This window comes from Equus caballus, chromosome 2, assembly GCF_041296265.1.
Source record: "Equus caballus isolate H_3958 breed thoroughbred chromosome 2, TB-T2T, whole genome shotgun sequence".
Taxonomy (NCBI): Eukaryota; Metazoa; Chordata; class Mammalia; order Perissodactyla; family Equidae; genus Equus; species Equus caballus.
In genome coordinates this window covers 94,615,975-94,636,932 of record NC_091685.1, presented here as the reverse complement: position 1 = coordinate 94,636,932, position 20,958 = coordinate 94,615,975, and the positions used below count along the sequence as shown (strand labels likewise).

At 40.4% G+C, this 20,958-nt stretch overlaps 1 protein-coding gene across 2 annotated transcripts in view; it reads left to right on the top strand.

The window, feature by feature from the left end:
• The first annotated feature begins 18,771 nt into the window (after window positions 1–18,771).
• Window positions 18,772–20,958, top strand: part of USP38 (ubiquitin specific peptidase 38) — a 31,368-nt gene continuing 29,181 nt past the window's right edge. Inside the window, exon 1 of one of the 2 annotated variants that reach the window (XM_023636499.2) lies at window positions 18,772–19,978. Coding sequence is in view for 1 of the 2 variants with exons in the window: in XM_001502129.7 (XP_001502179.1) it covers window positions 19,297–19,978 (682 nt within the window). In the remaining variant the exon portion in view is untranslated. The remainder of the gene's footprint in view (window positions 19,979–20,958) is intronic. The other variant, XM_001502129.7, reaches the window with a different exon arrangement.

Sequence of the window (20,958 nt, the reverse complement as noted above, 5' to 3'; positions counted from 1 at the left end):
TTTACAACATTTCTAGGTTTCTATCTTTGAGCTCACTGATTCTCTCTTCCATATGTTTTGCTGTATTTTCAATGCTTTCTAATGCATTCTTCATCTCATTTATTGAGCTCCTCAGCTCCAGAATTTCTGTTTTGTTCTTTCTTAGAGTTTCAATTTCTTTGGTAAAGCATTCCTTCTGTTCATTGATTTTATTCCTGAGCTCATTGAACTGCCTTTCTGAGTTTTCTTGTAACTCATTGAGTTTCTTCATGACGGCTATTTTGAATTCTTTACTAGTTAGATCAAAATCTTCCATGATTTTATGTTTGGTTTATGTAGAATTGTGGGGGTTTTTTGTGATGCCATAGTACTGTGGCTTTCTGTGGTGCTTCTGAGTTATTCTTCTGCTGGCGTATTTATTGTAGCAAACGTATTTTCTATTTAGGTATAGCTTTGTTTGCTTTAATTCAAACTTTTCAACTGCTTGGCAATTAGAAGCCTTTCTTTTGTTTTTCAGTAGGTGGTGCTATAGCACTAGTTTTTGGTTTCTCTTACCTGAGCTCCCTTGGCTATATTTCAGGAGCCATACTTAGCTTCCTTCACTGCCTATATTTAGCGCATCACTGGTACTCTCATCATTGCCACCTATGCTTCTAGGGGTCACTGATGCCTTGCTATTGCTGATGTCACTGATGTCACTGACTTTGCCACTGGGGGCACAGGGATGGCTGATACCTCAGCCAAGTCTGGGATCACCTGGGTCAGAAGCTCTGCTGTTGTGGTGGGGGGAGAAAGGGAGAGGAAGGAGAGCTGGGTTCATGGGGCACCATCTCAGCTGTTGCCTGTTACCTTGTGGTCACAAGCACCACTGCAGTTGGGATGTAAGGGTCCTGTGTGCACTTCCACCACTGGTATCAGGATCCAAGCCACAGCCAGGGGGCCTGGCATCACAGAGCTCCACCTCCACTGCTGCTCCACTTTTTGTGGCCACATCTTCCATCATGGCTGACTGACTGGAGTGGCACACATGCCTCTGCTGCTTCCCACCGAGTTCTCTGGGGCTGGTGGTGGCTGGCTCAGCTGCTGTGGCCAGGGATCCAGGATCCTGGGCTCTGCCTCTGCTGATCCCCCATTTAGCCTCCTTAATATTCTCCAATCCAGCCACTTTTGTATGTACAAACGTGTGGATCTCTCCAGGATCCTGAGGTGACATGCAGTGTAGTCTTTGTTGGGTAATGGATGCTTTACAGGCTATATATTGAGGAGGAGAAACAAGAGGATCCCCTCATACCACCATGATTATGATGTCTCCTAAAATGTGATTTTAACACTTAATAATTTTATAGATTTTCCCCCACAAAAATGCCTCCAACAATAATATAAATTGCATTTAAAATCTAACACTCATTTAGTACATTTGAATATTATTACTATACATCTTCTGTGCACTTATTTCTCTAATTTTTGGAAGTACACATTTAGGTAGAAACATAATTTTTTTATCTGGTTCTATATACTGATGCTGTTTTCATATAACAGATGGCCCTTGGTAATAATGCTTTGTTTATTGTGTTAATGATGTCTTTCGAGCATAACTGTTCTCTTAAACAAATAAACATAACCTCATGAGACACTTACGCCATGTGATAAAAACATAGTTATTTGGCTATTTCATTATGGCACAGTGGTATTTAAAAGTGATATGAACAATTTAAGGATATTTTTAAACTGGTTTTCAAAAGTTTATATGGCTTTTCTTTCTAGGTTTGGTAGGGTAAGGTTGGCCTTGATTCGTTCCTACACCAGGAAAGTATTCAGTTGATGTATAACTGCTAAATAGTCACTGAAATAATGAGTGCAATTTTCAAGGTAGAAAATTGTAAACCCAGAGAGATACAAAAATACCCAAGAGGGGGCAGTTCTCCCACCAAGAATAATGATATCCAATTTTTTTCTGGTAAATGATGTCAATCTTTATCTACAAGGTCACTCCTGAGTAAAATGTGAAGAGGAAAATAATTTTGGTGTTCAATTACTAAAATGAGATTATACTTTTAGTCATAAAAGTAATTACTACAACCTTTCTACAATAATTTAAAAGTGTACATGCCTAAGTGAACCACATGGTTAAGGCTAGTTCCACTGGTAATTCTCACTGAGGCTCACTAAGGCATGACTCCTGAGCTACAAGAATCAAGTGAACATTCTTTTTCACACAATTTAGACACTGTAAGGCCTCTGTTGCCTTATAAAGTTTTATTAAAACACTGTGAGCTTCTAAAGGGCAAATAGATAAGATGATAACAAGATTGAGGAAAGGAACGTGTCAGTATGTTGAGGGAAAGCAAGGAGAGTGGGGAGAGATTGATGATACAAGGAAGTAATTGATGAAGCAAAATATCACAAAAAGGTGAGAAGGGGTGGAAGGCGCAAACATCAGAATTTACAAAAAGGAGAAAGACATTTTCTTCTTTGAGATTAGAAGGAAGATGGGAAGTGTGTGTTAAAATACAAATACTTTTTTCTGTTGGAGAGGGAAATTAAGGGAGTTGATGTGATAGTCCTCAATCTTTCCACAGGAGTTAGCATGAAGAATATTACCAAGGAGGCAAGATAGGATGTTTGGGTGCTGGGAAGATATGAAATATTTAGAGATGAATATAAAAATTGTTTAAAAGCAATGAGGGCTCCATTGAGGGTGGATTACATGAATTAGCAATGTAATCAGTTTGGTTTCTTGACTTACTCAATATTTCAGCAATCAGGAAACTGGAGTAGGAGAATTGAATTATAGGGTTGACCCAGCATTTGAATCCAACTATAAAAATTTAACTGAATTAGGTAATGTCTGTGGCCTGTGACTACTGATTAGTTGAAACTCTTTCCTTTCTATGAGGAAGATTTTTTATTAATCTCACAATAATCTATAGGGAGTTAAAGCTACTGTGGTCCATAACATTGGTAAAAATCAAAAAACCTTGGAGTAGAACAAATGAATCATTTAAATAACTAGAATTTGTGTCTTCTGTAAGTTAAATTGAATAGATTGGTTAACTTATCTTTGTGATCCATCACATCCAGAGGATTTTACCAGAACCATAATATGGAATCTGTGAGATACATTAAGACAGAAACATTTTCGGTTAGATAAATACAGTAGCGCTGACTTTATCCTTTAAATGCCATTAAAAGGAGACAGGCTTTCTATAGCTTTTGGACAATACACTTGTGGATTACATTCAAAGTTCCCGTTACAAGCTTAGAAAAAAGTGCCTCATTATCCTTTTATCTCAGACAAACCAATAAACAACCAAAAAAACCAATTTCTAGCTTTCCCACCAATCCCACTCCTCTCCTTTCATAATACAGAAACTCCGCAGTTAGCACTTACATCTATATTATGAAGTCAAGAGTAATAAATATGTTTAATAATCTTTTAGCTGTTTTCTTCAATGCTTTATTAGACATTTTCTTCCCAATAAACTTACGACAACTTCCCAGTTTTCTGAGCGTTCTAAACCAATCCAAGATCTAGGCATGGATGGTTGAGAAAGTATGTACCCTCCGTTCTCCTCATTCTCTAATGACCGTCCTCATAATAACAAATGACAATCCAAACTACAACCTTTACCTTTTCAGATAGGTAGAAAAAAGAAAGAAGGAAGAAATGAAACTAGGGAGAGAGAGAAGGAAGGGCCTGGTCCGAAATGTCAAGAGACATGGTTCACTAAAATCCTACATTGCTGTTTTTCCTCAGCCTAACCAACTGATGAAAGAGGGAAAGGAAACATTTGTTGTGTGCCATTACGTATCAGACTCTTGATGTGTACTAGATCATGTAATCCATAGACCATGGCTGGGAATAAGGTGGTACTATCCTCATTTTGCAGATGAGGAAGCTGAGATCCAACTATGTAACATACCCATGGCCACAACATAAAAGAGGGGGTAGAGTCAATCCATTTAGGTCTGTTTTTGAAAAACAGTAATATTTCTTCTTCTCTAATCTGCAACTGAAAGTAAAAAAAAAAAAGTATACAACATATTAAAAAACAGAAATCTGGGCTGCTTTGTTCCCCATTCTCTTGTTCTATGTTTGCCACCACCACAGTCTACTTTGTAGAGCTAGAAGGACACTTCAAATAAGCACTCTGCATTGCTCTTCACATGAAAGTGCTTTAAAACTAAAGCTGACTCAAGCACCATCTTCCTAAAATACAAATATTTTCTTCCACATTGATGTCTAAAACAGACTATCACATCTTGTTTTGTCTAAGAAATAAAGATCCCTGATGACACATCTTTGAGAAAGAATATGTACAAATCCTCAGAAATAAAGCAATAAAACAATATTTGAAATATTTAGTAACTTAACATGTTGGCAATGTCCACACTATCTTAAGAAAACTCTTCAAAGAAGAAAACTCTTCTTTATCTGTACATAAATATATATGTATTTTAGTTACAGTAAAGGAAGCTAACATGCATAATTCCTAAAGATTTACAATACCATGAAAAAATGTATTTCCTATCAAATCTCTCTCTAAAAATATTGATGTATGCTAAGTGAACATATCCCCAAAAGGATTTTCACTAAGACCAAGATTCATTATTTAGCAATTATTGAGTGCTAAGTACTGGGAGGTGGTGTGCTGGGTACTGGGTAAGGAGCAGGAAAGAAGGCAAACATGATCCCTGTCCTCATAGAACTTAGCTCCTAGGGTAGAAGACATTCAGGAATTGCAGAGAAATAATTACAATTGTGATAGGTGCTAGTGAGACGTATAGGATGCTCTGAGGATATTTTATAGAATACTTGACCTATTTTATGAAGTTAGGTAAGGCTTCCCCTGAAGATGGAAAATTTAAGTTGATATCTGAAATAATGAGTTCATGAGATTTGAGAAAAGGGGCCGTGACAGGGAAGATCTACCACGACTAAATATATATATATAGCTATACACATACATAGCTAGCACAACATTAAAGAGCTTACCTAAATAACTAGAGGTTTCTTGCAACCAGAAGTCATTATTTTATTTTTGTAAACCATTCCAAAACTAATAGGATAATTTCTAGAAAACTTTTAAGAAAGAAAATGCAACTTAAGCCAAGCATTGGGCTATGTACTTTGCATGTTTACTTACTCTTTAATTTACGCTTACAACAAAACTGTGAGGTAGCTATTTACAGACCCTGCTTTTATTCTTTCTGTAATTTTCCATGCCAAAGTGTGTCTTTTACATTAATTGCCACGGCAGAAACTTAAAAAGAACCTAAACAGTAAATAACAAATTTCTCAGTCCTGCCTTCCATGTAAATCTTCAAAACCTGTATGTAAGCATTGCACAATTATCCATTCCAGTCCTCTCCCCCCTCTTAACAAACATGAGTTTTCACACTGTGCACACACCCCAACCACATAACAAGTAAAACTTTCAACCATGCCACAGCCACCTGCTTTCTCTTTCCCCATCTCACTCCTACTTACACCGTCCTGTGCTTACCCCACTCTCCCGGCCAGTCAAAACCTTGGTTGTCCCCAGCCACAAAATTTTTCACCTCTCTGTATTCAAAAGCAGCAGTGATAGTTCTGAGTTTCTGTTATAAATAAGAAGAGACACACAGCTCTTTAGTCTTAGGGAGAAGACAAGTGGGTTGATGAAAACAAAAATTGACGTTCCCACCCACTGTTTTTTCCTGTATCCCATGTTGATTGATTTTAGGAGAACCCTTATAGTTTTTTACATGCCTATAAAAATTATTCTAGGTTTGGAGTCCCCCCACCATTTCTTTATTTTGAACTCATGTTCAACCAGTTATGACTGCTTTGATCTTTTGGGATTTTTTTAAATCAAATTTCCAGTTTCAAATTTTGTTTGAATGTAACAATAGGTAAAACGTCTATAAATCAACTACACACTACCACTATTCAAACTCCTCTCAGGCAAGAGGGCAGAAACGTACTGTCTAGCATTTGAAAAAGTTCCTCTTATGGTAATGAAGGTGTTTGAGAGCAGCAATAATTTCTGTATGATGTAAATTGAAGGTAATGAATAGTAAGCCTTGATTATCTTCAAGGTCTTCAGATTCCTTCATAACCGCATATACCACCTTGTGCCCTTCACGAAGCAGACATTTTGCCAACAGGCATTTCACTCATGACTAATCTAAGCCCAAACTTGTCCTTGAATAGGCATTGAGGTTGCACGTTTGTTTCATTATAGCTTCAATTCTGAACTTAAAGCTTCTATCAAAGACTTTCATCAAGATTAATCTCATTATTCCATTTATGCCTGTTGATTTTAGTTGCTACAAAAAGCCAAAGTCAACTCTCATATTCTGGACTCAAATTCCTTAATACTCAGAGCATCCTTTTCTGACCCATTTCTTATCTCTATCCAACACCTGAAATCTTTCCACTGTGCCCTCTAAGACTCAGTCATCAGCAAAATCGCCTTCTCTGAACATTCCATTCACTTTTTGCTTTAAAAACTGATCAACCCTGAAGCCCTCTCCTCTGCAGCCCAAACTCCAAACTCCACTACTACTAGACCTGGAGGTGGAGAAGATGACATTCTCACTCTTTGTTGCTCCTTCCAGACCATTCTTCCTCCTTCCTCCATAAACACACTCGTTTAAATTTTATGACATCAAACTACAGCACTCTCTTTTCCTGCTGTAGTACTCAATCTACAGGCCAGTCTCCCTCCACCCCATTCCTTGGAGATTTTAGTGCCTAACTTCCTGACAGCATCTCAAACCCTGTTCCTGCCATAATTCTCAGTTGACTTCCATGTCCACATAGATGATCCATCCAATATATTGTCACTCAGTGCCTTGACCTCCTCTCCTCCAGTGATTTTTAGATCGACCCTACTCCAGCTACTAACTCACATGGCCGCACCTCAGTCCTTGCCATTCCCAATGACTATTGCTATTGGCTCTCAATCTTCTCAGTGTGACGGATTCCACTCTCTGATCACCACCTCTTATCTTTCCAGCTCACCACCTTTACTTGGATTCTGGAAAATTCCACCAACCCTCTGACCCCATCAGAACCTACAATTCATTGATTCTAATTTGTTTTCATCGTCTCTCACCCCTCAAATCCTAAATTCTATCCTTAAATTGCATGGTTAATCATAATCACTTCCTTGCATATACTTTTAACTCTCCTGCCCTTCTCTTGTCTCCTTGTACTTGGCTAAACCACAACCCTGGCTATGTCCAACTCTCTGACTGTTCCATGCTTGCACCTGTGCATGTAAACATAGCTGGAGGAAACAAATAAGCATATTGATTGGTCTCAATTATCTTTACGATCTCCAACTTCAAATAAGCACATAATGCTGCCTAGGAATCACACTGTGTTTCCATTCTTCATAAACAACTATTACATCGCTTCACCTGTCTCCTAAATCTCCAGCTCTTCTCTCAGTCTCACTCTCAATTGACAACCTTACTTTCTATTTCACTGATAAAATAGAAGCAATCAGACAAGAACTTCTGCAAACTCCCACAACCATATTCACTCCCCTACCTACCACCGTCTCTTCTGTCACTGAGTGAACTTGTTCATGTTTCTAGAAAAGTGAAACTCCTGCATTTGTGTACTAGATCTTTTCCTAACTACTCAAGGACACTGTCTGAGCAATTCTTTCTTCTCTCTCCAGTATTAATAATTTTCTCTCTTCCCTAGATTTTTTTTCCATTGGCCAACAAACATGCTTTTCCTCTTTTCTTAAAACAAACTTTTGCTTGACCTTGCTTTGCTTTATGTCTACCACCCCCATTTTTCCTTCTCATTAGCAAGTCTCCTTGAAAGGGTTGTTTATACTTGCTCTCACCAATTTCTTTCCCACTTTCTCTTAAATCTGCTGTTAGGCTCTGATACTCTCCACTCCATGCAACCTCTTATCTTTATGTTGTTAAATCCAGTAGTTAGTTCTCAATGCTCATCTTATTAGACCACTTAACAATGTGACGCAGCTAATTGTTTGCTTCATGTGGCTTCCAGGATACCACACTCTCTTGGTTTTCTTCCTACCACGCTAGTAGCTTCTTCATAGCCTCTTTTGTTATTTCCTCCTAGTCTTCCAAATATCTTAATGTTGCCCAGCTTAGAGTTATTTCTCTTCTCCTATCTACACTAATTCCCTTAGTGATCTCAATTACTCCAGAGTGAGCTAATTAGAAATGCCAGACCTGCCTCGGTTTAACCTAGAGGGAGGGATTGAAAAGCTTTGGGAGATTGAAATGTCAGAGTGGATTTGTCATTTAAAACCTACTTACTCACATTGGGAGGGTTCAGAAAACATGCCTTTCATCACTACTGTGAGAAATAAATTTGTGAGGGGAGCCACAACGTCTTTGAAGAGCTCAGTGACCACTTTTCTTTGTAGGCCAGACCTTACAGTGGAGACTGCAGTCATTGAATTGGAAAACCTAAATGCAATGGGAGTAATCAGATCCCTGGGGTGGCAGGGGTCAAACTGCAGCCCTCAACTGCCAGAGGCAAGCTGGCTGTGGTTACTATAAAGGACAGCAGAGTCAAAGCAACAATCAGCATAGTCTGACTTGCATAGACCTATAGCATTGGCTAGTTGATCATGCTGTTGCTAGAAGTGAAATAGATAGGAAGCAGAAAAGATCTAGGTCAAGTGAACAAAAGTCTAACTTGAATCACAAAAAGAGAGAATAATAGCCCTTCAATCAATTCCCAGACTTGAGCCAGTTTACAGACTTAGAACCCCTTGAATGAAGGGGAGGCTGAGTGTCCTTGAGGAAGGATCCCAGTACACTGCAAAGTATTTATATTATTAATCTTTCTCCCAGCCTTCCTAAAGTGACCTACAGCCTTTTGCCAGGGTAACTGTGCCCTAGGGAAAAGGAAATAATCAGAACTTTCAGGCACTACTGGACACTAACTCAGAATGAACACTAATTCCAGGAGATCCAAATCATTGTGACCCATCAATCAGAGTAGGAGCTTATGGAGGTCAAGTGATCAATGGAATTTTAGCTCAAGTTGGCCTCAGTGGGCCCAGTGGGGCCCTTAACCCATTCTGTGGCTATTTCCCCAGTTCCAGAATTCATCTTTGGAACAGATATACTCAGCACCTAGCAGAATCCCTACATTCGTTCCCTGACCTATGGAGTGAGGGCTATTAAAGTGGGTAAGACCAAGTGGAATCCATTAGAACTGCCTTTACCTAAATAGGAAACCTAAAGCAAGACCCATATTCCTGGAAAGATTAAACAGATTAGTGCCACAATCAAGGACTAGTGAGATGCAGGAGTGGTGATTCTCACTACATTCCCATTCAACTCACCTATTTAACCTTTGCAGAAGACAGCTGGATCTTGGAGGATGACAGTGGATTATCACAAGCTTAAACAGGTGGAGCCTCCAATTGCAGTTGCTATACCAGATGTGGTTTCATTGCTTGATCAAATTAACACATTACCTGGTATGCAGCTATTGATCTGGCAAATGCTTTCTTCTCTATACCTGTTAGAGAAGACCACCAGAAGCAGTTTGTTTCCAGCTAGCAAGGCCAGCAATAAACCTTCACTCTCCTACCTCAGGGGACTATTAACTCTCCAGCTCTAACTTAGGGGTCATAATTTAATTTGCAGTTTTCTTGCTCACCTTTCCCTTTCACAAGATAGCAGATTGGTCCATTATATTGACGATATTATGCTGATTGGACTTGGTAAGCAAAATGTAGCGACTACTTTAGACTCATTGGTAAGACATTTTCAGCAACATGGACTTCCACTCACCAAGGCCAACATGGGTATGGCCACTGCTGAGTGCCCAATCTGCCAACAGGAGAGACTAACACTGAGTCCCTCATATGACACCATTTCCGGAGGTGGTGGCCAGCTACCTGTGGCAGGTTGATTACATTGGACTGTTTCCATCATGGAAGGGTGGTGTTTTGTTCTCACTGGAATAGGCATTTACTCTGCATATGGATTTGCTTTCCATAAATAAAATGATTTTGCTAAAACTACCATTCATGAACTGACAGAACACCTTATTCACCATCATAGTTTTCTACACAGCATTGCTTCTGATCAAAGAACTCATTTAACGGCAAATGAATTGCAGCAATGGACCTATATTCATGGAATTCACTGGTCTTACCATATTTCCCACCATCCTGAAGCAGCTACCTTGATAGAACAGTAGAATAGCCTTTTGAAGACTCAAAGGCTTATGGTGACAGCTAGGTGACAATAACTTTCAGGGCTGGAGCAAAGTTCTCCCGAAGGCTGTATATGCTCTGAATTGGCATCTGATATATGGGATTGTTTCTCTTATAGCCAGAATTCAAAGGTCCAGAAGTCAAGGAACAGAAATGGGAGTAGCAGCACTCACTAGTACCTCTAGTGACCTACTAGCAAAATTTTTTCTCCCTGTTCCTGTCACCTTGTGCTCGGCTGGCTTAGAAGTCTTAGTTCAAAAAGGAGAAATACTTTCTGCTAGGAAACACAGCAATGATTCCATTGAACTGGGAGTTAAGAATGCCACTAGGCCACTTTGGGCTCCTCATACCTATGAATCAACAGGCAAAGAAGGGTGTTCCTGTGCTGTTTGGGGTGATTGATCCCTCAGGGCATCTCTTAGTAATACCATGCCCTGTGATTAAGATCAACAGAAGTCTACAACAATCCAATCCAGGCAGGACTACTAATGACCCAGACTCTTCAGGATTGAAGGTTTGGATCACTCCACCAGGCAAAGAACCACAACCAAGGTGCTTGCTGAAGGCAAAGGGAATACAGAAAAGATAGTGGGAAAAGGTTGTTATAAATACCAGCTATAACTGCATGACCAGTTATAGAAATGAGGACTGTAATTGTCATAAGTATTTCCTCATTTTGTTATGAATATGTTTGTGTGTAATATATTTGTTTAGTATATATAAAAAAAATTTGCCTGGTATATATGTTAATATATTTAGCACATTTTTTTTCTTTCCTCTCTTATTCCCTTATCATGTAACATAAGATGTAACATACAGTATTTAAGTATTGTTAATTTTACATCATAGTATTTAAGTTACAGGATATCAAGGAGAAGAGTAAACATCACTCAAGAACTTTACCTCCTTTTCTGGGGAAGGGGTTAGTGTTTCTCGTTGTATGCAGATAGTTAGGTAGAATTATGATCATGCTATTGTCTTTATTTGGAGATTAAATATGGTTTAAGGAGATGTGTATGAGTGCCAAGCTGACAAGGGGTAGACTTGTGACGGTTAGTTTTGTGTCACTTTGACTGTGCCATGGGATGCCCAAATATTCGGTTAAATATTATTCTCTGGTATGTCTGTAAGGATGTCTCTGGATGAGATTAACATTCAGTTCAGTAGACTGAGCAAAGCAGATTGCCTTACACAATGTTGGTGGGCCTCATCCAATCCATTAAAGGCCTGAATAGAACAAAAAGGCAGAGAAAGAGGGAATTCATCCTCTCTGCCTGCTTTCAGATTTAGACTGGAACTATACCATCAACACTCCTAGGACTCCAGCTTGCCAGCTGCAGATCCTGGTACTTCTCAGCTTTCCTAACTGTGAGAGCTAATTCCTTATACTAAGTCTCATATGGTTCTGTTTCTCTGGAGAATCCACACTAATACAGTATAAAACCACTCCATCACTACAAAGATCACCTTCATGCTATCCCTTCATAGTGATATCCATCCTCCTCTTTAACTCCACCATCCCTAACCCCTGGCAACCACTAATCTGCTCTTCATCTCCAAAATTTTCTCATTTTGAAAATATTATATAAATGGAATCATACATTATGACATTTCACACTGCCTTTTTTCACTTAACATAATGTACTTGAGATCCATCAAAGTTAATGTGTCTCAGGAGTTTGTTCCTTTTTATTTTGAATAGTATTCCATGGTATGAATGTACCACAGTTCGTTTAGCCACTCCCCTATTGACAAACATTTCAGTTGTTTCTAGTTATTGCCTATTACAAATAAAGCTGCTATGAACATTTGTGTAGATGTTTTTGTATGAATATAAGTGCTTGTCTCTCTGGAATAAAAACCTAGTTCAATTGGTTGGTCACATAGCAGTTGCATACTTAATTTTTAAGAAACTAACAAACAATTTTCCAGAGTGGCCAAGCCATTTTGCATTCCTACCAGCATTGTATGAGAGATCCAGTTTCTCTGCATCCTTGCCAGCACTGGTGCAAACGGTTCCTCAACCCAATTCCAAGATACGCGTGTGTGTGTGGCTTCCCCACACCAACAAGCAGTTCTCAGATGCCAGCAGTGTGTCCAAGAATTCAACTGAATTGTGATACTATCTACCCAGAGATAGAATCAGATTCCACAGGTAAAGGGCTCAGTCTCATAAGGCCATCCTCCACTTCAGATGCCAGTCACAAGCCCAGGTTGTTATCTGTACTTCTGACCAACTGGCTATAAATCAGAGGTTCCCACAACCCTCCTCCTTAGGTTCAATTAATTAGCTACAATAGCTCACAGAACTCAAAAAAATATGTTTACTCACTGGATTACCAATTTATTACAAAGGATATTAAAGGATGTGAATCAACAGCCAGATGAAGAAATACTTAGGGCAAGATCCTAAACAAAAGAGCTTCAGTCCTCCAGGAGCTTGGGGCCCAGCACACTGGCATGTGGAAGTGTTCTGTTTCCCCAACATGGAAGTTCTCTGAAAAAGGGCAGACAAGCTGTCCTGGGTTTTCACAGAGGTTTTATTACGTAGTCATGATTGACTAAGTCACTGGCATTTGGCAATTGATTCAACCTCAAGACCTCTTCCCCTCCGCAGAAATTGGGGGGGTGGGACTAAAAGGTCATATCCTCTGATTACATGGCTAGTTCTTCCGACAACCAGCCCCCACCCTTGGGTGGGGCTTATCCCCCAGGAAATTCCAAGGGTTTTGGTTGCTGTGAGCCAGGAACTGTGGATGAAGACTAAATATATCTGAGAAACATATTTCGGTGACCTGAATGACCAAATATATACATTTCTTATAAATTACAGTATCACAATTGGTACTGTCACCATTTACCATTTTTTATTTTAGCTGTTCTAACAGGAGTGTAATGATGTCTCATGGTCTTAATTTGTATTTCTCTAGTGGCTAGTAATGTTGACCATCTTTTCCTGTGCTTATTTGCCATCTGTATTTCCTCTTCATTGAAATGTGTCATCAGATCTTTTGCTCATTTTTAATTGGATTGCTTGTTTTTTTCACTATCGATTGTTTTTATTGTGGTAAAATATACATAGAACTTACCATTTCAACGATTTTTAAGTGTACAGTTCAATGACATCAAGTACATTCACAATGTTGCGCAAGCATCACCACTACGCATTTCCAAAAATTTTATCCTCTCAAACTGAAACTCTGTACCCATTAAGCAATAACTCCTCATTTCCTCCTTCCCCCAGCCTCTGGTAACCTCTATTCAACTTCCTATCTCTATGAATTTGACTATTCTAGGTACCTCATACAAGTGGAATCATGTAATATTTGTCCTTTTGTGTCTGGCATGTTTTAATTAGCATAATGTTTTCACGTTCATCCACATTGCATTTCCTTCTGAGACTGAATAATATTCTTTTGTGTGTGTGTGTATACATATGTATATACAGATAGATATCCATTTATCTGTTGATGAACATTTGGGTTGTGTCCACCTTTTGGATATTGTGAATTATGCTGCTATGAACACTGGTGTACAGGTATCTGTTTGAGCCCCTGCTTTCCATTCTTTGGGGTATATACCTAGAAGTGGAATTGCTAGATTGGATCACACGGTAATTCTGTTTAACTTTCTGAGGAACCACCAAATTATTTCCCACAACAGCTAGACCATTTTACATTCCCATCAGCAATGCAATTTCTCCACATCCTCACCAACACTTGCTATGTTGTCTTTTTTTTTTTTTAACAATACCCATCCTAATGGAAATGAAGTGGTATCTCATTGTGGTTTTGACTTGCATATTCCTAATGGATAGTGATGTTGAGCATTTTTTTCATGTGCTCATTGACCATTTATATATCCCCATATCTTCTTCACAGAAATATCTATTCAGGTCCTTTGCCCAGTTTTGAATTGGGTTGTTTTGTTGTTGTTGATTTATAGGAGTTCTTTATATATTCTGGATATTAATCACTTATCAGATATAAGCTTTGCGAATATTTTCTCCCATTCTGTGCATGTCTTTTCACTCTCTTGATAGTGTCCTTTGATACACAAGTCTTTTACCATTCAATTTTGAGAGTTCTTTATTCTAGATACAAGTCTTTTGTCAGGTATCTGGTTTTACAAGTATTTTATCCGTCTGTAATAGCTTGTCATTTTTTAAAAAAAAAAAATTTATTTTTCCCTTTTTCTCCCCAAAGACCCCCAGTACATAGTTGTATGTTCTTCGTTGTGGGTCCTTCTAGTTGTGGCAAGTGGGACGCCGCCTCAGTGTGGTTTGATGAGCAGTGCCATGTCCGCGCCCAGGATTCGAACCAATGAAACACTGGGCCACCTGCAGCAGAGCGCGCAAACTTAACCACTCGGCCACGGGGCCAGCCCTGTAGCTTGTCTTTTCATTCTCTAAACCAGGTCCTTCACTGGGGAAAAGTTTTTAATTTTGATGAAGTTCAATTTATTGATTTGCTTTTTGTGTCATGTCTAAGTATTTTTAGCAAGTCCTAGGTCCCAAATATTTTCCCCTATGTTTTCTTTTAAAGTATTATGGTTTTATGTTTTACATTTAAATCTATGACCCATCTTGAGTTAATTTTTGTATAGGGCATGAGGTTAGGTCAAGGTTTGTTTTTTGCCTATGCATACCCAATTGCTCCAGCACTACTTGTTGAAAAGGTGATCCTTTCTCCATTGAATAGCTTTTGTACCTTTGTCAAAATTCAGTTGAGCATATTTGTGTGCGATATTTCTGAATAATCTAATCTGTTCCCTTGATCTGTACGTTTACCCCTCTGCCAATACCATGATTACTCTAGTAGATAATAAGTATTACATTTGGGTAGAGTGATTCCTCCCACTTAATTCTTCTTTTTCAAAATTATTGCATTCCGGTTTCTTTGCCTTTCTATATAAATTTTGGAATAATCTTGTCTGTATCTACAAAAAAATCTTGCTGGAGTTTTAACAGGAATTGTGTTACACACGCATATTAATTTGGGGAAAATTAACATCTTTATATACTGAGTCTTCCAATCCATGAATACAATATGCATCTTCACATATTCAAGTCTCTGATTTGTTTCATCAGTGTTTTGTCAGTTTTAGTGTACGAGTCCTGTATATGTTTCATTAGATTTATACCTAAGTTATCTAGTTTTTGAATGACTGTAAATGGTATTACATTTTTTATTTTGGTTTCCATGTGTTCATTGCTAGTATATAAAAGTATAATTGACTTTATTATCTTGTATCTGAGACCTTGCTGAATTCACTTATTAGTTCTAGAAGTTATTCTGTAGATTCTTTAGGATTTTTTTAACCTAGGTTTCATTTCATTAAAAAAATGAAATGTTCATTCATTCAACAAATCGTTAGATTGTTTACTTTGAGCCAAGTACTCTTCTAACTACTAGATATGGAGGTTATTAACACAATGAGAGTCTCTTGACCTCATGGAGCTTAGATTCCAGAGGACAGAAAAGGACTGTAAGCAATTAAATAAATAACAAATAAACTAATTTCACATGGTGCTTAAGTACCATAAAGAAATAAACAGCATACATAATAGACTGATAGATAACCTAAAACTGCATCCATGGGGAGATGACTTCTGAACAGAGACTCAAACTACAGGAGCCAGAGAAGAAGGTTTCAGTGAGTACAGAAGCCAGACGACCTGCAAGAGTCTGACCTGAGGAAGAACCACAAGAAGGCCAGGGTGGCTCACGTAGTAAGGAGGAAGGTGATAGGAAAAGACTCAACAACTGCCTCACATAGGGCCTCGTAGTCAGTGGTAGGCACTTGAATTTTATCCTAAATAAGATGGTAAATACTGGAGGATTTAAAATAGAGTAGTGAGATTAGCTTGGTGTGCATTATATAAGTCATAAATAAATACTATCCCACCATACCAAAGTGGTGGGTATATTTCTTTCCAGTTTTTTTCTTATAATTTCAAAACTGTACAGGAACATAAACTACATAGTTTAAAATAAGGGATCTATCATTACTCCATATGATGGTTTATTAATCACAGCTCTTTCTAATCTAAACACTGAACTTGCTTTTGATCCTAAAGGGTAATATAAACATCCCAGGGGAAAGTTAACCTCAGAGTTGTTGCAGTTGGCCAACTCTAACCAATGCCTTTGGAAATGCCTTTTCTTTTTGCTCATCGCAAACAGACGCACACACTCACACACACACACACAACATTCACCTAATAGCTTTTTACTTAATCTTTCATGGCTTCATTACCTTATGTATAAAATACAGCTATGAAGTTGTACTTCCAAAGGTCGGTTTTGAGAACTAAGGATAAAGTATAATATATTGAGTCTCATGCAAATAGAGGGTACTTAATAAGGAATAATTCCCCATCCCATCACTTAGCTCCCATTCCCAGATCGAAGATATTTAAAAAACCATTTAATTAGCAATTCGGGCCTTAGACTAAATCCTTACACAAAATCTTAAAGCCTTTAGCAATAGTGCCATCTAACCCAGTGATCAGTGGCATGGCACACTGCAACAAAACCTTTCGATACACTTCTGAAAATATTTTAAAATGTTGAACAGGAACATGGTACTGTTATAATTTTTAGTTATGTTATAAAATAAATTATTTAAACTGGGCTACTTTCCACTGAAATCTTATAACCATAGAAGAGCATAATATGTACGCTTTACCAATGGCAAAAGGAAACATGTTTTGAATACTTTGGCATAAAAACCTACCAAATATTTTATTTCACGCATCTATCACTCAAGAAGCACTTAAAAAATACTGAGTCACGGTGCTTTTGGAAGCCTGATAGGATGAAACTGTTATCTGTCTTTTGCACCATGTTCTCTCAGACATCTTATTTTACAACATTCAATTTCTCAAGACATAACATTAACTGAAGGGGAGAAATGTTATTGATGATTCAAAGTAATCTGTCAAGTTTTTAACTAACTAATCTTTTTCTCCTGTCTTCTCTGGAGTAATCGCTTCACTAGTATTGTTCAGCAATCTTCATTCATCCTCAGTTGGCTCCCTAGCAAATCCTCCACAAACGCTAATTCCAAATCTTCTCTGCTACACCTCAAATCCACAATCCTATCATTCCTTCCTCTTAGTGCTTTACTATGTTGTCTTTGTCTTCCAATGTGGCACCATTCCCAGTAAAGTCAAACCTTTCTCTCTAGTTTTATCTTCCACCTATTTGAAAAGTTCTAAAACTATTCCTGTGCTCTAGCAAGAGTGTCTTTCAGATCCATCAATTAGCTCATTTCTCTTTTATCTTCAATCTCTTCCTACAAGTTCAGTCTCGTTTCCTCTGCTCAGCTATTTTGTCTAAATCACCATTCTTCTTAAGATTACCCTAAGTGATGTCTTAAACATATTGGTGTAATCACTGTGTAAATTGGTTAAAAAAAACCCAAAACTATTTAGCAAAGCAAACAACGTACAATATTGTTCATTTTTCTATTGGACATTTTAAACGAACTATTTCTTCAAAGTTTTGTCTGTATTAGAGACCATTAATGTCTGATTTCACAACTGCATTAGCCAAGACTGAACGGGACTATAATTAGGCAATATTTTCCAATTTAAAGCTCTCTGATTAAAGCCTAAATTCTTATTGTGAATTTTTGGAATTTAACTTCAAAGAGCACACGTATGATGACTGCATCATGTTCTTCTTTATTGCAAACCATCTTCAATGTCAGCATACACATACATTAAATGTATTGTGAAATTTTCACCTGGTTTTGTTTTCACACTTTTATATATGACACAAGCATATATATACTTTTTCACTGTTTCTCATTTGTCATTTTTCTCAGTCTCCTCCCACTTTTTGGACAGCTTATAAATTTTCGATATGCCACAAAAGCTCACGAGAAAGATACCTGCTAGAGGGTTCATGAAACAAACCTCTGCTGATACCAACCGTCGCTCAACTGCTGGGCCAGTACAGTCCTTACTTTAAGCAGCACAACGTAGGAGCAAGGCACTGGCATGTACGAACTCTAGCTCATTTCTCGAGGAACGAAGCAAGACCCTAAACGATTTCTCCTCAATCCGAGTTCTGAGTTCTTTTCCTTACTTTCTCTCCAAATGCTCTTCTGCTTGAGTAACCAAAACTTTCGCATTCACAAGATTTTACATAAAGAGCCCTTTTTCGGGCTTTCACAAGTAACCTGAGGCGGACAGAATCGACAGAGACCGGAGGGTCGGAATCCCAGAGTCGCCGCCATCTCCACCGCGACCGCTCCGGGCCGCTGCTCTCGAAAAGCCGCCTGCAACTCGACACACGATTCCCCACGACGCGGGCGTCGCCGCGCGATTCGACTGGAGGCGGCCGCGCCTGCGCAGCAGCGAAGGGGGCGGGGCGAGGCGGGGTCCGAGCGCAGCCGGGAGGGAGACCGCGAGTTAGGGCTGCGGAGGGGCGGAGGGGCGGAGGGGCGGAGGGGCGGAGGGGCGGAGGGGCGGAGGGGCGGAGGGGCGGAGGGGCGGAGGGGCGGAGGGGCGGAGGGGCGGGCCTTTCCGGAGGCTCCTACGTCCTCCACTTCCTGTTTGCGGGACATTCTGAATCCGGGTCAAAGGTATTCGCCTGCTCGTCTCCGCGGCTGATGGGATATCCTCCGTGACAGCGGCTCCTAACTCAACCCAGGGCCGGTTTTAGTTCACGACCTCCTGGAGCCCGGACGCCCACAACCGCTCCAGGCCGCGGAGGCGGGCTTCCTCCATCTCCCAGCTCGCAGCCCCGGGCCCTGAGCGCCCGCCGCCGCCGGGGGCCCCCGCTGGCCTCTCCGCGCTGATGCTGAGAGGGACCTCGGGCCCGGGGCGGCGGCGGAGTGCGGGCCTCTGGCTACTTAGGTCCTTCACGGGCAGTGCCGGTTCTTACGCGTCCCAGGCTTCCCAACTCCCGCCCGGGCTTGGATGGGCCCCCTGCCTGATAAATGTGGCTGCTGAGGCGGCGGTGGCGGTGGTCGGTCCCGCTCTTGCTGCGCTCGAAGTTCACCTCCGCCGCGGGGCTCTTCTGCTCCACCTCGGGGCTGTGGCCTACCGCTCCTTACCCCCTGGCCCTGGCCTTGCTGTGTGGCGACAATGGACAAGATCCTGGAGGGCCTGGTGAGTTCTTCGCACCCGCTGTCCCTAAAGCGGATGATTGTGCGGAAGGTGGTGGAATCGGCGGAGCATTGGCTGGACAAGGCGCAGTGCGAGGCCATGTTTGACCTGACGACCCGGCTCATCCTGGAGGGCCAGGACCCCTTTCAGCGGCAGGTGGGGCACCAAGTGCTGGAGGCCTACGCGCGGTACCACCGGCCGGAGTTCGAGTCCTTCTTCAACAAGACCTTCGTCTTGGGCCTCCTTCAGCAGGGCTACCACTCGCTGGACAGGAAGGACGTCGCCATCCTGGACTACATTCACAACGGCCTCAAGCTGATCATGAGCTGCCCGTCGGTGCTGGACCTCTTCAGCCTGCTGCAGGTGGAGGTGCTGCGGATGGTGTGCGAGCGGCCGGAGCCGCAGCTCTGTGCCCGCCTGAGCGACCTCCTGACCGACTTCGTGCAGTGCATCCCCAAGGGGAAACTGTCCATCACCTTCTGTCAACAGCTCGTTCGAACCATCGGCCACTTCCAGTGCGTATCCACCCAAGAGAAAGAGCTGCGGGAATATGTCTCCCAGGTGACGAAAGTGAGTAACTTGCTGCAGAACATCTGGAAGGCCGAGCACTCCACGCTCCTGCCTTCCCTGCAGGAAGTTTTTGCAAGCATTTCTTCCACAGGTAAGTGTCTTTAGATTCCGAGAAAATCTCTCTTGGAGATTCTCTGTGTTTCTCTCACACACGTCTTAAAAACAGCCTTCGTGGAGCACAAACTTGAATACCCTTATCCAAAATTTTATTCCCATCCGCTGCTCTATTCAGGCTGTGACTTTGTACCTTAAAAAACAGCCAGTGTTCCTATTTTGAAGATTGGGGACGCCGAGGTCTAAGACCTTTGACACTAAACAAGTTGCTTAATTACCAGCCTTTGCTCAAGTTAGGGAATCCTTTGAGGATGACAGCTATTATATAAAGCTTCCATTCCTTAGTGACTAATGGTAGTGTAATGATGTTTATCATATTATTGTACTGTGACCCTATCATCTTGTTGTGATGAGTTTTTCCCCCATTTTTGAATTTTCCCCTTTTATCGTTGCAGTGTGTTTTATTTCTGGATTATCTCAGTTAACTATGTGGTTTTTGAATATTGACATTTTCTGTCTACAGTAGTGTTTGTGAGAGAGGATATAGGTAGAATGAGGGAAAGGAAGGAGTATGAGACCTTCAGTAGGTGTTTTTGTACTCTCGGTATAGCCCACCAACTGCATCCTTAGAAAGCAGGACAGAGTCAAGTGATACTTGGCAAGAAAATGCTTTCTCATCCAGGAATTTTACCTGTGCGTTTACATTCCCTGTTGGGACTTGGAGCTTCCCAGCTCTGCAAGTTGTGAAACAACAGATCCAAAACCATGTTCACTTCCTCTCTGCTTGCCACAACCATTCTCCCTGGCTATTACTCGAAATTGAACTTGCAAAGGAGGTGTCCTCCTTCTATCTTACAAGTGGGAATAAGAGTAGAGTTCCAATGCAAGCTCCATGCATTCTGATGAATTAAATACATTTATGAAAGAATTACCAGCTATATATTTGCAGTATCTGAGTTGATTTTATTAATTGTAATTTTTTGTGTGTTGCCTGTGTTGCTAGAACTGTTAGATTTC